Raw genomic sequence first — 19,519 nt, forward strand, 5'->3', positions numbered from 1 at the left:
ATTTCAGCTCTCATATCCAACCAAACCTAGATCATTCTACCATTCCTTTGAAAATTCAAGCCCTGTGTTTTTGTCTTTAGAATACTGTATATTTTGTGAAAAGTCCTCATTCCTGAAACTCTTTGTCACGCTAGGTTTGAAAAAGCCCCACTGTAGCCCTAACTGGTTTGGCTCAGTGGATAGAGCGTCGGCCTGTGGACTGAAGGGTCCCAGGTTCGATTCCAGTCAAGGGCATGTACCTGGGTTGCGGGCACATCCCCAGTAGGGGGCGTGCAGGAGGCAGCTAATCGATGTCTCTCTCTCATCGATGTTTCTAACTTTCTATCCCTCTCTCTTCCTCTCTGTAAAAAATCAATAAAATATATTTTTAAAAAAAAGCCCCACTGTAGTTTAGGTTTTTAAAGTGGCATTGTATTCATTTTAATGCCTACAAGTTTCCAAAGCCTTTTTTGTTAGGTTAATTAACAAACATTTTTGTTAGGTTAATTAAAAACATTTTCCGTGTTTGTGTCTTAGGGCAATTCTACCACAATGCTAAGGTTTCAATAAATTCAATGAACAGCCTGCAAAGGCATTCCTAGCTATACCTCGATTGTAAGTCTCTCCGAAATATCCTCCCAAATCTGAATCGCTATCAGGACTGATACTCCCTTCGCTGGAATCATCATCAAATAACTTTTCATCACAGTCTGGATCCAGGAAGGTCAGATACGTGTAGAAAGACGTGGTGAGAAATTCCGAAAGGCTCCCTAATTTTACTCTGCCAAGGAGACACTATGTTAGAGATACAGGTGCACATGGACAAACTTCCACTAATGAATCATGGAAATACTTTTCAAGAATCAGGTAGCACTTCTGCCAGGATCAATAAATATGTCACTCTGCAGTAGACAGCCAAGAAATTAAAATGAAAATTCAATAGCAAGTACAAAGTGGAAGTACACAGCATATTAACAGCCAAAATGAATCACGCTGATTTCTTATTCCTGAGCCCAACACAAACAGAAATGTATTTTACTGAACCAACCAAAGTTTTACAAAACATATTAAGAGAACCACTTTTAACCAGAACCAACCTTTCGGAGGTTTTGTGCCCTCAATGACTGGACCAGAACAAAACCATAAACAGTGATTCTCTGGGTGTACTTGTGCCATCGTTTGAGTCCCTACCATGCAATGGGGTCACACAGGTGCAGACAGGCACGTCTCAGAGCCCAAGTTCTGTCTAGAAGGAATGTGATGGGTGGGCCATCCCCAAACCAGAGTAAATGCTCAGAGTGGCCCTAGTGTATTACCAGGCTACGAAAAGTTCCACTGAAAACTGAGAGATGGCTTTGCCAGTGTGGGGTTCCGCTGCAAAGGCCACAGCCTTTGAGTTCTGCAGGTCCACCCCCGGGTTCGGGGAGTAGTGGGATGTCCACGCTACAGAAAGAAAACCTCTTCTGTGTGCTTCTTAAAATGTTAGATCTGGAGGCAGTAAGATGCCTTGGGGCTACTAGCATCAGATTATGACTTAGTTGAAATGGCTGAGAGAACCATTTAAGGAATAAATTAAAGCAGTGATGCAAATGAATTCATAAGTGGTTGAGCTTCAATGGGCAAATGGACTAGATCATAAACAAGGCCTCAGGACAAGAAAAACCTTCCCTTCATAAAGTAATAACGTTCCCCCCTAGGGCCCTGGAGTCAGTTCTGGTGATGGTTTTGCCCTGAGGTTGGGGAACAGGACTGGTGAGGTAGAGCCAGGAAAAAAGACAATGGAAAGTTTCCCTCTGATTAAGTTGGAAGGCGTCAGGGTCAAAGGTGGAAAGGCAGTAAGTAATTTGATAGCAAGCTACCCCAGCTGGTTCCAGGAAGTAGAGACCAGCATCGAGGGTGAGTTCCGCTTTTACAAGACCCTCAGACATAAAGGAAAAAGCAAAATGAGATTCAGTTGTAACCGCTGTGGATGAAAAGGGGCCACATGCTAACCTGACAAGCTCAGGGAAGGCCTGTGTGGCAACCTTGCAAATTCGGAGACCTAAAGTAACTACAAAGGAAGGTCTGAAATTAAAGCATTTTAAACTACAAGCAGTTTAGGCAGATAGTCAGGTCCTAGACTAGAATCTTCCCTAACAAAGGTCAATCTTTACCTTAACTGAGCCTGTCTATGTCTTTTGCATCTGTGATAACATACCTTTATAAGGCAGGGTAACTTCCCTTTTTTCGGGCCCCTCAGGGCACACAACCAATGCACCAGAGCAGATACTACAAATCCTCTCCTTGTTATTTTTATCATGTTGTTGACTATTAACTGTCCTGTACCCACCTATGTAAAAGCTGTATCATTTTACTTTTTACCCAGTCCCAGAGGTTTCCCTCTTCTGCTTTCTCCTGCCTCCTTAATCTATTACCAATGAATTTCATGTAACCCACTTACATCTTCTCTTTTGACTGGAATGCATCAAATAAGGTGCAAAACTGCCATTCTCTGGAGCATGATCTCATTATGTTGAGATTTTTGCTTCCTGGCAATTGCCACGGTTTGGTTCAAATAAACTCACAAAAATTCTTTACAGGTTTGAATGTTTCTTATGTTGACAGTATCCAGAACTCAGTAGGGAAGGCAGCCGAGGGAGCCCAGGCATTCCTGTTTGGTTCCCTGTTTCTCGGAACCATTGCCATACTCTGAAAATGGGAGGTTCTCCCGATTCCTATAAGCCCTCCGCCAGCTCCACATGGAATTAGAGCCTGGTTGCTGGATTCACACAGAGCTTCTGCACCCATTTGTCTTGTGAGCTGGCTCTCCGAGGTGACTGCTCCTTCTCTATAAAGTGGGAATACAGCCCACGTGACAAAGTGAAGATTAAATGTGACAATGCGTACTGCGTACCAAGCAACAAAGAACACATTGCAAGTGCTCAATTAACTACAGTGTCCTTTTGACAATGATTATATTTCAATTAATATATAATTTTGAAAAACAGTTAATTATGGGCATATGGTATTTTCTCCTGGTTAAGATGCTGTACACCAGGTGGTAACTTATTCAAACTGGAGGTCAAATGTATGAATGTGGGTGTTGACTGCAGGTATGGCACTAGCGCCGGAAATGTAGATGGCAAAATGTTGGGGACAGTCTCACTGACACTCCTGAGAAAGGCCAGGAGCAGCTCAGAGTGAGAGTCACTTCAAGTCTAGAGCAAAACTTACAGTAGGGCCCTAACTGGTTTGGCTCAGTGGATAGAGCATTGGCCTGCGGACTGAAGGGTCCCAGGTTCGATTCCGGTCAAGGGCATGTACCATGGTTGCGGGCACATCCCCAGTAGGGGGTGTGCAAGAGGCAGCTGATTGATGTTTCTCTCTCATTGATGTTTCTAACTCTCTATCCCTCTCCCTTCCTCTCTGTAAAAAATCAATAAAATATATTTAAAAAAAAAAACTTGCAGTAGGTCTGTGAGCAGAGGTACCAACCCCAGCACAGTGACTCAACCCTGAAGACATCAGGCTACATGAAATGAGCCGGTCACAAAGAGAGAACTATTGGATGAGTCCGCTTAGATGAGCTACCAAGAGACCGAAAGTAGAATGGTGGTTCCCAGAGGCCGAGGGCAGGGGAAAATGGAGAGTTGTTTAATGAGCACAGTTTCAGTTTTACAAGATGAAGAGTTCTGGAGGTTGGTTGCACAACAATGTGAATGTACTTAACAGTACTGAACTGTATACTTACAAATGGTTAGATGGTAAATTTTATTTTATGTGGATCTTACCACAATTTGAAAAAGGTACTGTGGCAGCAGGGTCTCTAGTATGGGAGGATGTGAGAAGAAGGGCGCTGATTTTAAGGCCCAATCAAATTTAGCAAGTGGTTGCCCTGACTGGTTTGGCTCAGTGGATGGAGCGTCGGCCTGCGGACTGAAGGGTCCCGGGTTCGATTCCAGTCAAGGGCATGTACCTGGGTTGCGGGCACATCCCCAGTGGGAGGTGTGCAGGAGGCAGCTGATTGATGTTTCTCTCTCATCGATGTTTCTGACTATCCTCTCCCTTTCCTCTCTGTAAGAAATCAATAAAATATATTAAAAAAAATTAGCAAGTGGCATTCCATCAGGAACCAAATGGAAGCCCCCCTGAGCCTGGGAGAGGCCACGCCTCACTAGAGGCTGGCTTCCCAGTAAGGTTCTCCTGCGGCCCTTCTGGCATATCCCAGGAAATTCAGAGAGGTCAGGGCATAGATGCTCCAGAGAAAACCTCTGCCTTGTGACAGTCAGAGGGTAAAAAAACCAAAGGGGTTTTACTGGGAGGTGAGCCCCCATCACTCAAGATGCTTAACCATAATACCTGGAAGCTTCTGCCATACCGTGGGCCTACAAAGGAATGGGTATCATTCCACTGAGATGAGGGGACAATGGTCTAGGTCTAGGCACATTCAGGTGCTCTGCTCTGAGGGCCGCTAAGGAATTTGTAAAGTTCTGTGAATTATTCTTCAGGTGATAGCACACTCAAGTCAATTCAAGGAGCATTTATTGAGCACCTGCCAGATCTTAGGCGCTGGGTCTTTTCTTTCATGCCTTTTACTAGAAATAGCACAGAATTCCATACATGCATTCCAGGAATGCCACTTCAGAGAAGTGATATGTTTACCTCTCTATGCCCCAGGCCTCCTGGCGCCCACAAAAGCTTCACAAACACCCACCGAATGCTGCTTTAAGAGATTATTCCAGTTTCACATGGGTCACTGGCGTCAATAAGTTTTAACTTCCTTCTTACTCTAAAGCACCATGCTTCTATGTTTAGCAATTGACATGAAAAATGGGAGAAGGGCAGCAAAAAGACTTTAAGAAAGGTCAGTGTTACTTTTTAAAAAAATCATAAATTACCTAGCTCCTCCAAAATATCCATCCTCTAGTTTTCTAATTGTAGAAAGAACTGCAGGATGAATGTCTGAGCCATCATTTGCTGAGTGGGGGGAAAGGAAAAGATGAGTTAGTTTACTCAATCTGGGAATACTTTCTTTGTGGGGGTGGGGGGAGGCATGCACCGAAATGTTTTCATCAACACAACCTCATTAAATACCTATGTCATAGAAGATTCCTGAGCTAAGAGACTGAACTGCTGAAAAACCCCTTCAATACTTAGCTCTGTCCACAGGAGCCATTTTAAATAGTGTGCAAAGGGCCCAAACCAATAGTGGGATATGTATGATTCAGGCAGATCAAGTTCATGGAGTTACTGAGCATGGTGTGGGTGATTGGGAAGGTGAGCGTGGGTCTGCCTGTCATCCGCCAGCAGGTGCACAGGTAAGCCAGCTCAATCCTCAGCATCTCTACGATCATCTCGTTGTCCAGGGCCAGATAGAAGTGATGCTGGTCAGTAAACTGCAAGTCAGAACAGGCCAAGTAAGAGGTTGTCCTTCATTTCCCTCGACACAACCCCAGCTGTCACTCACGGCAGCACTAATCCTTGTGCTATGTTTCCAGAGAAACAGTTCAATCCTGGTTATAATCCACCTATCATGGGGCTCTCAGACAAATCGACCTGTCACCTGCACAGGAGCTGTGGAAGGGAAAGGTGCACAACGACATCTATTTACAACTCCTCAGATGAGGATATAAGCACCAGGCCCAATATCACTGTCTCCTGAAGGAAATCAATAACTCCCTAATTCGTACTCCTCCAGGGCTGCTGGGCTCGGAGATGCTTTCCAAGCGAGGGCACTGAGAGCAACCGAGTTGTGGGAATTATGATTACCTGATTGATGGCCTGGCTAATGTGAACTAAAGGCACTGTGACCTGATGTCGATGAAAATCAAATTGGTCTTCTGGCCTCTGGACTAGTCTATGCTCAGTTCATGCTCTGGTCTGAAATTTGTTAGGAACAGCAATAACTCACAAGATTTAAGGGAGCAGTGTGGGATAGGGTGAAAAAGAGCAATTTGGGGCTACTGACCCCTGACTATGTACCTAGGTAGTGGGGGCGCTGTGCTCCATGTTTACAAAGTGGTACCACAGTTGGTCTTTCTAGCTGCCCAAAGGGATGGAAAACATTTGGTTTGGGTTCCAGAGGACAAGTTTCTTTTGGAAACAAAAACTCTGAAAGACAGTTCCATAATCAGTAAATTCAGGATTCCATCAAGGGGGTTGGGGCCTGAAAATCAGACTGGCTGGGTGTTACAGAGGGTCTGATGACAACTTAAGCAAGCGTGAGGGACTCTTGTGATTAGGAGCACAAGGGCTATGAGGCAAGTGATATGTTACTAGCAAATTTATAAAGCGGTGTGAATTTCCCCACTAATGACTGGAAGTTATGACACCCTCAATTCGATTCAAGGCACAATAATTGAGCACCTACTAGGAGTACAGAATTGTACGAGGGTAATGGGTGTCATCCTAAATGTCTCTATTTGAACATATGCATGCACATTCTACCACATTCAAAATGGCTCACCAGCCAGAAAAGAGAGCTTAATGCAAAGATGCTTGTTGGTTTCCTACTGGCATGCTCTTCTCACCTGAGGTGTGAAAGTAAATATTTGGTTCCTAATCACATATAGTTTAGATGTTCCAAGGACGCCAATGTGCCGATATGGTCGCCCGCTCAATTTCATATTCTTATTCCGTCCTATTTGGGAAAAAAAAAGAGAAATGGTGTTAGAGTAAATATAGTAACATCTAATCCAACTGACTTCAGCTAAGACTGAACATAGAGTAAATACAGTAACATCTAATCCAACTGACTTCAGCTAAGATTGAACATATTTTTACGTCAAACAATCCACTGTGGGGTTTGATTTTTCTAACACCAGTACATCTTTAAACAGGACAAAGACAAATTAAAAACAAGTCCCACCCCCTTTTCATGAATGTATATTCAACATCTATATAGAATAAAACTGTTGCAAGGATTTAATTAATTTTTACTTCTAATTTACAAAACAAAGTCAGATTTTAGAAAAAGTAAAGAGAACCCCCTCCTATTTTAATGGGTAAATGACAATTTTTCTGAGACTCTAGATGAAAATTAAAACATTATCAAGACACAATGACTGTTCCAATTGTGAATTTTTCAAGGGTGGCTGCATATTTTACAACAGTTTGGCAAATCACATGGCCAACCTGTGGTGACATCTACTGAACCGGCATGAGGAGAACGTGCTTGTTTGCCCATTCTTCTTCACATGGAAGTGATCAAACCACCTGCTATAGGGCTTTGCCCAAAATTCTAAAGAATTTATACATATCACAGTCTCCCCCCAGATCCAAATCTAGAACAGAGATGCCTCCTTGCCAAAAATGCCCTATTTCCACAAACCTACCAAGCTTGGCGTATATGTGACTAAGGATCCGGCCTGGTTGGACTCGGATTGGGTGAATGTCAGCAATACTTTGGACGTCTATCCCATGCTTCCTCAACAAGTCCTTAATGTGGTTGTTTTCTGCCAGAACAGTAACTGCAAATAAGAAGAACACACAATCTTCATTACATTGTGGCCCTTGTCTCCTTACATGGATATATATGTCATTGACTGACCTCTTCTTTGGCCTATGATATACACATTAGCATGCTCTCCATGAACTAGGTGTCTTTGAAAATGACAGCACATGTACGGCTGCTCTTCCTGGTTCTCTCTGGCCCTGCCTCTTTTAAACACTCACGATGCATATTTCATGTACTCACAATGTACATGACAGTCTGATAAGAGACTTCTAAAAAATGTTCTTCAACAGATCCCATGTCAAATTACCCTGTTTCATATGATGTCTTGCCTTCCCCTGGATCTACATTTATTCTAAACCTGCCTGGTCTTTTCATATGTGGTCAGAAATAGAGACAGCTCCACATGGGAGTACCAGGAGAAACCTGTGCCCCTGCTCCCAAAGGACATAGCTTCCATGCTAGCACATGCCACCTGCATCACCACAAACATGTGAGTAATGTGTTCCGCTATGATGTTACAAATTAATATACTCTAAAGCATACATATATCATACACACTTAAACAATAAAATAGAAAATCATGGGACATTTGCATTAACAATACATGGGTTTTCCCAGAAGTGGAATCGCTGGGTCATAAGGCAATTCCATGGGAATCTATCCTAAGAATTCCGAAACACTGATTAGAAGGAATATATGCACCCCTATGTTCATGGCAGCGTTGTTTACAATAGCTAAGATTTTGATGCAACCTAAGTGCCCAACAGTAGGTGAGTGGATAAAAAAGCTGTGGTACATTTACACAATGGAATATTAATTGGCTATAAAAAAAAGAAGGAAATCTTACCTTTTGGGACAGCATGGATGGACTGCGAGAGTATTATGCTAAGTGAAACAAGCCAGTCAGAGAAAGACAAGTACCATATGATTTCACTTATATGTGGAATCTAATGAACAAAATAAACTAATAAACAATATAGAGACAGACTCATGGATACAAAGAACATATTGATAGCTGCCAGAGGGAAGGGGGGTTTTGGAGCTGGGTGAAAAAGGTGAAAGAATTAAAAAAAACCTCATAGACACAGACAACAGTATGGTGATTGCCAGAGGGAACGGGGGTTAGGGGGAAGTAAAAGAGGGTAAAGGGGGGATAAATGATGATGGAAGGAGACTTGACTTGGGGTAGTGAACACACAATACAATGTGCAGATGATGTATTATAGAACTGTACACCTGAAACCTATATAATTTTATTAACCAATGTCACCCCAATAGATTCAATAAAAATTCAAGCAAAAAACACACATGGGTTTTACAAAGTTAAATAAAAATAGTAAACACGCTCACAAACCTTGTACCACAACATCAGGTTTGACGGAAGTGGAAAATCTTCTATTTAAGGGGTCAATTTCACCAGTGGCAAGGAATCCCTAGGGGGAAAAAAGGAGCATTAACACTATGAAATATTGATTAACCAAAATTTAACCTAAATTTGAAAATGACATCTTTTGGGGCTCAAAATATTCAGTATTTATTCCCTTATATATTTCAAGTCTATTGCTTATTTTCTCTGAAACACAGTAGATCATTTAGATAGGCACTGATAAATGTGTTATGATTTCGGCACCTAGCTCTCCACAGCTAGTCAAATATGCCACCATCTTATGTGAGTAAAGAGAACAATGGTAACGGATACTTCAGAGCAGCTGACTTCAAAGCCATGAAGATGCCAAAGACATTCACCACCACAGAGAGCCACTGTGCTCTGCTGGTTCCCCATCTGTGAAGCCCCCAAGTTGCCTACCTCTGCCAAAAGTGAGCTGAGGATGTACAAGGACTGACCCCACAGATGGGGCAGCTTCCCCAGAGGAACTCTGTCCACCGTGTGAGGATTCTTATACTCTTCGTCTACCTGGCAAAGAGAGAAAATCCTAAAGTCAGAATGTCAGAGGATAAAAAGGCCAATGTCACCACACACTAGAAAGCACACTGAGGATTCACAAAATGCTACTCATTTGCTCCTCCAGGCCAATTCTGTGTGAGAGCTGGAATTGGGAGGCCAAGGAGGCTAAATCTTTGCGCTGGTGGTAGTGGGTGGGTGCCGGAAACCGATCATTGTCTCACTGATAGAAAGATGTGGACAGGAAACCCGGAAGGCTGGTCAACAACCTTAATTGCTCTGAAAGGTCAGAGCTAGTTCGCTCACTGTTTAGTTGAAACATTGTTAGCTGAAGCAGCCTCCAGCTCTGTTTGTCTTATGTAAATTTGTTATTGGAATTTCCTGCCTAAAGGCTATGGGTGTATCCCATAGTCTTTTTTTGTGTTTGTTTTTTTAAATTTCTTTATTGATTAAGGTATCACTTATTTGTCCTCATACCCCATTCCCATCCCAAACCCCTCCCCACGCATGCCCCCACCCCCCTGTTGTCCGTGACTACTGGTTAGGCTTATATGCATGCATACAAGTCCTTTGGTTGATTTCTCCCCCTAACCCCCACCCTCCCCTACCTTCCCTCTGAGGTTTGACAGTCTGATCAATGCTTCCTTAATAAAAGGGATGGCAAGGCCAGAGCGGGGTGTAGTCCTCCCACTAGAGGTGGGCTCCCGCCTGGCCCCCAATATCCCCAAATTAATACTTTTCTAGTCTCTTTCATTTGTGTGTGGCCTTCTCCAGAGCCCCAACCTTGAACCTGAACCCTGAACCACGCGGGACGTGAAAGGGGTTCCCACAGGTGGGAGGGGTGGCTCACACGTAAAAGCAGCAGAGGCAGAACTCCTATCTAGGCCTGGTTCCAGGCCAGCGCTCTGCCCACAAGCACATTGATAGCAAAAGGCAGAGAGACAGACACTGGAAGCCTAGCCAAGTTTCTTTGAGCACAGCTCCAGGCAACAAGAAGCTGCACAGCTCATGCTTACATCTGGCTGTATTTCGGATACAATGATCTAAAACATCAGCCTTCTGCCATGGCAGTGCATCACTGCATGCTAAGTCAGGTTTCCTTGATCTTGCTATCCCCAGGAGTTCATAAACTCTGTATGCTTACACAAGAAAATTACCAGAAGGTGGCACTATTTATTGAGAAAAGAAAACAATTGTACTATTAGATCAGGACGTTTTCATCAGGGATTCAAAAAGCTGAATCCATTGGGGGCTCTTGACTCATCTAAATAAGTTACAGTTCTCTTTCTCATGGGCAGTGCCGGCTATGCACTATAAGAGTTAGTCTACAACTTTCTCTGTTGTAAACTCCATGCTGACCTTTGGGTTTTTATTCATTACAACGTTGGTTGGGGGTAATGTCAGTGACCACTTTTTTCCTTCCATAAAATATCAGTCAATCAAAGAGTAGAAACATTTATCCTTCTCCAAAGGGGAAAATCACACCATGAGGGCAGTCATTCTTTGTGTGTTAATCAGTGATGTTATTAATATACTTAGTAAAATTTTTAAAATTTGCTGTAGTAGTAAACATTAAGAAAACCTGAAGATCATAAACTAAACAGAATGAAACATCACCAGCAATCAAATAATCAAATGGGATACTCGTATGAAATGAGATTCACCAAAATGTCACAGTGGTTATCTGTGGGTAGTAAGATTAGAGATAGGTATTCACTTCTTTTGGCAGAATTCTGGATGTTTTGCAGCGTGCAGGATTACTTTTACAATCAGATTGTATGTTAAAACTATTGAAATGTAAGTAATGTCCAAAAAGACTGAAAAGATCTAGAATGAGAAATAGTCTATGCAAAGAACAGAAGGCAGGCAAGGTGTCCAGATCACAAGACAGCCTGGCTCTACCCTGTTGCCACCCACGGGCTGGCTCCTGCCTCCCTCTAGTGGCACCTCCTCCCCCTTTTCTACCCCTTCTGATCTGCTTGCAAGTCTTCCAATGCATCAGGTCTTTGCCACCACCACTCCTGTGTCTGCTCTCCATTCCTGGACTAGCTCCTCTGACCCCCCACTAGCCTGCAAGCTTGCAGAGGCAGAGCTGGCATTGCAACCCTTTTGTGCCCCAGAATCTAGTCTGGTACCAGGCCCGGAGCAGCTGCTTAATACGTATCTGCTGGGCACACTTGAATTAGTCTCAAGCTATGCAATGGAGGACCCCATGGATGGTGGCCCTTTGTACAAGCATGTCTAGCTGAGGAAGAGTGAGGCTAAAATCCAGGCTTGATGACACTTTGGCCTGGGGCTGCAGCCACTTCAAGGATGAGGTCCTTTTTCTAATTTGCTCAAAGGTGCCATATGGGTCTGGGTGTCCCTATCGGCAGTGGTTTCCTCACGCCACTGTTGTGATGGGTGAACCTTCCCACGTGTTCTCTGGAAGCAGCCTACACACACTGTGTTCAACATAAAATAGTGTTCAAAATAGGTGCCTTGCTTAAAGGTCAGTGCAAAGTTTAGAAGAGAGAAAAGTTGCAGAGTAACTTCTTACAACATGTAGCCAGAACTGTTCACACCTAGCATTTACTATAGTTAGGAATATATGCCTTTTAGTAGAACACAGATGGATGGTTATTCTCTACCATAAAATAGGTGAAATACCCATGAAGTCATTTATTTCCACTTGCTCTGCTTCCAGGATCCAAATGGCCTCCTATTACTAATTTTGTTCTGCCAAATGCCTCAGTATTGGAAATGGGAAACCTGAATATATAGTTGCTGGGAAATAACTACCCAGGCCCGACCATCAGCCCCTCACCAGCAACACATACATATGAATACATTTGCAGGATGCCTAGGTCACTGACACTTAGAGAGAAAAGAGCCCTTGTAGGCTCCATGGCCTGATCAGTAACTATAGTGAGGGACTCTCCAACACCTGGAAATGTACTACCCATTAGGAGGCACCTCGGGTCTGGTCCCAGGTGGACCAGTGCTATCGGAGCACTAACAGGTTCCAGAGCCTCTTTGGGCAGAGGCACACAATTTCAGAGCCCCCACCAGTTCCCTGACCATGTGTTTGTGGGCCTGATTCAACCACAGAACCCCTAAACCCAAGCTTTGGCATGACAGCTTCTGCTGGATTATGATCTCCTGCTGATCCTGTCAATTAGGGGGAATATGCTGCTCTCTGAAGTCTCTACTTTCTGCAAATACAGTAATGAAGCAATAGGAACAGATGAAGGACAAACAGCCTTGAATCAAGAATTCTTTTCTTCTAAACATGACACACATATAGGGAAATCTTCCCACCAAGATATACATAGGTCCATCATGGCCCAATTTAAGAAACCGGATAGAACAAAACTATCTTTAGGCATCTTATTGGAACTGGCCAATTTCTCTCTCCCTGATATAGAATGTCTTCTAAGTGATTACTTGAGCTCTAGCTCTGGAATGGCTTGATTCAAAGGAAGAGATTCTCAACTATATCTACACATCTCTCCTCCTTCCCTAGGAAGATTCTGTCTGGTTTCCTCTTCTGTGGATAAGCGTGAGAACATGGTGTCCAACAGTGTTTTGTGCATTTGAAGGTTCATTTGGCCTTGGGTTCAGGTGAGGAACAGATAGCCTCTGAAGATCCTCCATTGATGCTTCACTTGGACTCCCCTTTGCAAGCATGGCTCCAATGCCATAACTTCTGTGATAGACAGGGACACTACTGAAGGCTTTACAAACCACTTCTCCTGGAGAAAAAGTGTTAGTTCTGGAAAGGGGGTGAAAAATATGAAAAGGCCAAGCACCAAGTCACTTTGTTCTCGATAAGCAATGCCTGGTTACCTTGTTAGGTGGGATGGCATAGAGTTCTGGCACCAGGTGGATCCCATTCTTGCCCCTGATTAATATTCCCTCCAGGGCCTCTCGGTATTCTTGGACCTGGAAAATAGTCCCATCCCCAATGGTATGAAAGAGGGGTCCTTAATGCTGTAACGTCAGTGCAACACAGAACAACACCTCTCTTGACAGCAAACAGATTAGAAGTCGGACACGGGGCCAAGAAATGCACAAATACCTTTAACTCAAAGGGGGCAGGAGGAACCGGGACTCTTGCTGACAGCAAGTGTTAGGAGGAGCGAAACACAACTGGTCTTTTCTGTATGGCCTTTTTCTTTTTTCTCTGTGTGGTCTTTAACCCATGAGTTAAAAATTTCACTCTTAACTTCTCACATATTTAAATTTTGTCTTGCCCTGGCCAGCATGACTCAGTTGGTTAGAACATTGTCCTGTGAAAGGTCACAGGTTTGATTCCCGGTCAGGGCACATACCTAGGTTGAGGGTTCAATCCCTGGTCAGGGTAAGTAAAGGAGGCAACCGATAGATGTATCTCTCTCACATCAATGTTTTTTCCTCCCTCTCCCTATCTCCCTCTCTAAAAAAATAAGTAAAAAATAATAAATAAATAAATAAATAAATACAATTTGTCTCACCAGCTAGACTATAAGCTTCTTGGAGTGGAGGCCGGATCTTAAGAAGTGCATCCCATTTCCACCTATAGGTAGTTTTACACTACAAGGCCCTCATTCAAATATTTATTGCTCAAGAAACACTTGCTGAACAAATCTCATGTGAGGAAAAGGAAGAATACATACTATGATCGATGTAGCCCTATTCTTAGGATGCTGTTGGTGTAAACATTTTCATGAAATTAAAAAGGCAATGATAAAAATCTACATATTAAAAGGGAAAAGAGCCAAAACCGGTTTGGCTCAGTGGATAGAGCGTCGGCCTGCGGACTGAAGGGTCCCGGGTTCGATTCCGGTCAAGGGCATGTAGCTTGGTTGCGGGCGCATCCCCAGTAGGAGGTGTGCAAGAGGCAACTGATCGATGTTTCTCTCTCATCGATGTTTCTGACTATCTATCCCTCTTCCTTCCTCTCTGTAAAAAATCAATAAAATATATTTTTTAAAAAAAAAGGGAAAAGAAAAAAGAGAGGAAAAAAAAACTTTAACTAGCCACCTGCTATTTAAGACATTTCATCTTTGGAGAGCCCAGTCAAAGCGTGACCAGGGGTGCATCATTTTTTTAAATGTCATTGGGCAGCAAGTAGAAGAGACAGGGTAGGCATAAGTGTAGTAAATTCTATGAGACCTAGAAAATAAGGTACTAAGTATAGTCTTTTGTGTCTCCTTAGTCTTTGTTTGCTTCTGATCATTGTCAAGCTTATTCACAATTGAAATTCCAACTCAATCTTTTTGAGATCTTTCAGTTCTGGGATAAAAAGAACACATAAGATCCAAGATAATCACTACTGCATAAAAGTAAGAATGAACAACGGGGCAACAGTAACATTTCAAGCTTGCTGTTGTTTCTGCAGCCTCCCAGCATTCCTGAGCAGAGGCAGCTTTCAAAAACTAAAATAAATCTTAGATTGTTCACCCCAACCGAGAACACATGATTCAAGCAGGTTAAAAAAAATGTCAGATCTGAAAAGGTTAAAAAAAAACAAACAGCAAATCTTTGAGTTTATCAGTCATGTGCATAAGCTTTATAAAGACAGGTCTGTTTTGCTCACCAAAGTATGCACAGCAGCAAATGCTAAAGAAACCTGTCTTGAACAAATGAATGCTGCATTAACCAATATTTACTGTGTACCTACTATGTCATAGGCACAGGGAATATGTTGGTGAACTGGATAGAGACCACCTCCAGCAAAGTCCTTTGACAGATAAGTGGAAGATTAAACATAATACCCAGTATCTTCTTACCTGAACAGCGTCACCGCTGAAGACCCCATCGATTATGAAATATGTCCAGAACACGGGCCATTCACATTCAATGTTTTCAAAGAGCTTGAGTTCAGCAGGATCATAATGCAATCGGTTTGGGTCCTGTAATCAAGTAGGTAAACCTTCTAAAAGGTGATGTCAGATACATAGATAATACCATTGTACCTTACTGGGTTTCCCTCGCTTGTCTGTTTCAATACAGCTTTGAGGTTGGTATACCATAATTAGGATTCTGCTATAATGGGGAGATGCCATTTTTGGCAGTTTTCTATGGTAAAATATCAGAAATGTACACAAGACTCCTTGGTAGCTTATTATATTGTTTCCTACATCTCTAACAAATAAATAGCAATTTATCTCTCACAGTGCTTGGCAGACTATTTTATTGATATTATTCTACCAGTCACTATGTCAAAGAAACCCAAGGAGGCGGCCACAGTTGGTATTTAAAAACCCATGTGAGCCACAGAACTGTTTGTCCTGTCTACAAGCTGGTTTTAAACCACCAGCTTGCTGTCCTCCTAATGATTTTACTATTCTATTGTCTAACTCCAGGCTTGCTGATACCAAAATTAAGACTTCTCTTTCCAATATTCTAACATGTAATTGTAATCAGTAGAGGGAGAACACCACAGTGGCAACTTAGATATGAAGCAGTTAAGGAATCTTAAGAAACATTATTTAAATACAACCTCTCTTGGGGTTTTATAACCATCTCGAAGGAAGCGACAACATCCATAACGCCCCTAAGAAGATAAAGAAAAACAAGTACATTTGAGGACATCAGAAGAATTTCTTTGTCTTTTGATTTTAACTGCAGTCAACCCTTTGCCCCCTTTCTCATGAATCTTGTAGTACTGAAATGTGTACCAAGTGCTCTTTGTTATCAGTACAAAAAGTTATTTTTAAGTCCTACGTAAGGTAAATTCAGGTTTGATGAGTCCTTGGAAGAAAATTCCAAAATACTACATTAAACTATCAGAGGTGTGAGAATAATCACTGAGAGTTCAGCGAATGACCAGCCTTTCATTCTGATTTGTCATATTATGCAGTGATGCAAAGGGAACCTCACTGCTTGGAAAAGCCACCATTCAGATACCTGGATTGGACTGCTTCTGCTTCAAAGACTGGAAAACTAAAAGGGCATTCCAGACTCCTTGCAGATAAGCTCTATTCACAAAATTCATGTCTTCCACTGCAAAGGAGCCTGCATCCTGAAGCTTGATAGGGAGGCAGATGGGGCTTCCTGTGACTTAGAGCCGTCACTTCTGGTTTTCCTGCTGCAGGCTCCAGTGTTCCTGTCCAGCTTTCTGGGTGTCAGGAAAGAATGGCAGTGGCAGGGCTCTCTGCCTTTCTAAATCCCTGGATAGCAGCGTTGGGTGACCGTTTCCCAATTTCTTAAGTGTGTATGAGCTGCTCTAGGGTAGGCTGTGGAGGCAAGCACTGCCCCAGTGGCCAGTCCCAGATGGCTCTGGGAGGCCCAATTAGAATCTGCTCCCTATAAACACTTCGTTTCCTGCACTAACTCTCTGCCTGCTTCAACTATCTAAAGAGGTTCCTTTTCCACCACTGAACCCTGACTGAGACAGCCATCGTCTTTTGGGGATATGCTTGGAGACCCTTTAATTCCTTGTTTCCAAGTGCTAAAAGCATTTTTCACGGAATCTAAGTAAGATCATAAATGTGAATTTTGGTTTAGAAAACTTATATTCTTTGATAATTTTACCAATAACTTCAGTTGGCTGGAATTGTTTTTAAAAACTTGTTGCCCGGCTGGTGTGGCTCAATGGTTGTGCATCGACCCATGAACCAAGAGGTCCCCGGTTTCAGTTCAATTCCTAGTCAGGGCACATACTTGGGTTGCAGACACAATCTCCAGTGGGGAGCATGCAGGAGGCAGCCGATCAGTGTTTCTCTCTCATCGATGTTTCCATCTCTCTCCCTTCCTCTCTCTCTTAAACACAGACACACACACACAAACACACACAAAAAACTTGTTAATGAAACTTTTAATATTTTTTCCCATTGATATTTTTTTTTAGAGAAAGAGGAAGGCAGAGAGAGAGAAACATCCATGTGACAGAGAAACACTGATTCACTGCCTTCTGCACACCCCCTACTGGGGATCAAGCCCACAACCCAAGTATGTGTTCTGACTGGGAATTGAACTGGTGACCTTTTGGTGCACGTGATGACTCTCAACCAACTGAGCCATACCAGCCAAGGCTGGCTGGGATATTTAATAACATTCTCACTTTGATGTAATGTATCATAGTTAGATAGTTACTCAGAACAGGGATTTTTTTAAAAAATTCAATTTAACTTTGGGATCACTAAGTCCCCTGATATTGTGTGTAAAGTCTGAGGATATTGAGACATGCCTTTTTTTTCCTGGCAGGGACTCTATAGCTTTCAAGACATTTTCAAAGGAGTCTGTGACTTCTAAAGGGTTAAGAAGTTCTGCCTTAGAAGTACAGGAATGGGTTCAAAGATGACGGCTTGAGTCAACCTCTGCAACTTAGGAAGAGAACCAAGTCACTTGATCACTAAGAGACTTAGTTTTGTCACCTGTAGACTCTGCTCTGGATACCTCACTCTATGAGCCCACTTAGATAAGCCAAGCTATTGGCCTCATGGAGAACCAAGGCTTGGGTGAGCTGCTCCACGTCACAGTGTGAAAGTGGCACTTAACACAGGGCAGATCAGCACTAGGGTGACCACCACTTACCTGGAGCTTAGAAATAATTTCATTTTTGGTCACATTCACAAGGTTCATATCTTCCACTGCAAAGGCCGGGAAAGAAATAATAGAAAGAAGTCCAGCATCAATCTCTTTAGACGTCGATGCTCTTGGCAGCATGGAGAACAGAATAGACTGAATGAAAAAGAGGTGGCTTTAACCTGTGACGTACTAATAGTTATGTACAGTATCTAGAAATCATGACCTTTGCCTCAAAAGGAACATTCAAATAATTAGAGCTTTGTCCTACCAGTATGACCCCGATGGGTGACCTTGCCCACCCAACCAATGCTTCCTGTTCCTTGGGGGAGAATAAGGAGTTGGAGGGAGTGGGGTACTGCCTGAAGACCGAGCTGAGAACTCCTTGTCTCCCTTCCGTCATGACTTCTGTTGACTTTGCTGGGTCTTCAGGACATGTAGGGGAGGAACTAGGGGCTATGTGTGTCAGCAGGTTAGGATGTCCTGATGGTGAAGAAAAAGACAGAGAAGAACACACATACAGGGCCACTATAGAGAAATGTCTGGCTTCTATGGAATGTGGCCAGTTGGACTGGGTGACTGAGAAACCACTTAAAGAAAAAGTCAAATCCAGAAGAACACAAGAACACTCAGGCAAAATGGTAACAACAGAATTTAGTTTAGTCCTAGAGAGAATGGGTTACTTAGTGGCACTATAATATGGCCTCAATTATAAGGTGGTTGGATTAGGCATTGTAAAATAAAGGAAGTTGAGATTATAAGGAAAAGTTTGGGAAGGGAAGAAGCTAATCCTGAGATTTAACATGTAAAGACATGGGGCTAGACCCTTGAAAACATAAGCTTATTAAATATTTCATATGAAGAAGGAATTCAGGTACTACATCCAATTCACACTTGAGGACTCTTTAAGACTAAGTACAAAGACAGTCTAAAGAAATGCAGCTAGTATGCAACAGATCTAGGATTCCAATCCAGGACCAGCTGGCTACAAAGCTCACACAATTTCCACTAGACTATACATCTATTAAGATGCACACTAGCTTGACTCTATTAAACCATACTTCAAGAAATCGCAGATTCCCCACTAACAAATATTTAATGGGGGGAATGGAGTGAGCTGGACAGTGGGATAAAAATGGGGGGTAAACCTTCAGCTTCGGAGTAAAACCTCATTTTTTATAACCAACTGAACCCTCCCCGCCTCCCCGCCCCAAGCTTAGTTCTTGAACTAGTTATTCTTCCCTAGGCTCTCTCTGCCTGGAAACATACACTCCCTCCGGAAGCTCTCTGCTTACAAGTTTTTATGTATCTGACTCCCATAGCCCTAGCACACAGTGGGCCCTCACTAAATAAGAGTTTGGTGATTGACCAGTAGTTGGTGACCTACTATCTGCTTAATCTTCACAAAATCACTCCTTTCTCTGATTTTTATTTCATGAAGGTTCTACTACTTTGCCATTTTTCCCATCTCATCTCTCCACCGTTACCCATTCTGCCCATCTCCTCCTCCCTCCCCAAGTGAACTAGTGCTTGATAGTCATTCAATTTGGGGGCCTCATGAAATAAACCCGAGAGAAAACCACCTATGTGCTCAAAACAAATAAAAGAGATTTTGCCTTTTGCAAAACAAGGTGTCTTGATTGCTGACTCCATATACATATTATTGTTGTGTCTTATGTTTGCATGGTACTTTCTGGCTTACAAAGTAC

The 19,519-nt window shown here is 42.8% G+C and overlaps 1 protein-coding gene across 5 annotated transcripts in view; it reads right to left on the bottom strand.

Annotated features, from left to right (window-relative positions):
- PHKA2 (phosphorylase kinase regulatory subunit alpha 2) overlaps nucleotides 1–19,519 on the bottom strand; it is a 66,567-nt gene that overhangs the window by 22,070 nt on the left and 24,978 nt on the right. For all 5 annotated transcript variants that reach the window (XM_080653295.1, XM_080653294.1, XM_080653292.1 and 2 more), the window contains 11 exons: nucleotides 17,820–17,966; nucleotides 15,784–15,837; nucleotides 15,071–15,193; nucleotides 13,146–13,241; nucleotides 9,222–9,329; nucleotides 8,769–8,847; nucleotides 7,293–7,427; nucleotides 6,489–6,598; nucleotides 5,210–5,354; nucleotides 4,857–4,935; nucleotides 588–760 (listed from right to left, as the gene is read on the bottom strand). In XM_080653295.1, coding sequence (XP_080509421.1) covers nucleotides 588–760; nucleotides 4,857–4,935; nucleotides 5,210–5,354; nucleotides 6,489–6,598; nucleotides 7,293–7,427; nucleotides 8,769–8,847; nucleotides 9,222–9,329; nucleotides 13,146–13,241; nucleotides 15,071–15,193; nucleotides 15,784–15,837; nucleotides 17,820–17,966 — 1,249 coding nt within the window. The remainder of the gene's footprint in view (nucleotides 1–587; nucleotides 761–4,856; nucleotides 4,936–5,209; nucleotides 5,355–6,488; nucleotides 6,599–7,292; nucleotides 7,428–8,768; nucleotides 8,848–9,221; nucleotides 9,330–13,145; nucleotides 13,242–15,070; nucleotides 15,194–15,783; nucleotides 15,838–17,819; nucleotides 17,967–19,519) is intronic.

The sequence above is a fragment of the Plecotus auritus genome (assembly GCF_963455305.1).
Source record: "Plecotus auritus genome assembly, chromosome: X".
Classification (NCBI taxonomy): domain Eukaryota; kingdom Metazoa; phylum Chordata; class Mammalia; order Chiroptera; family Vespertilionidae; genus Plecotus; species Plecotus auritus.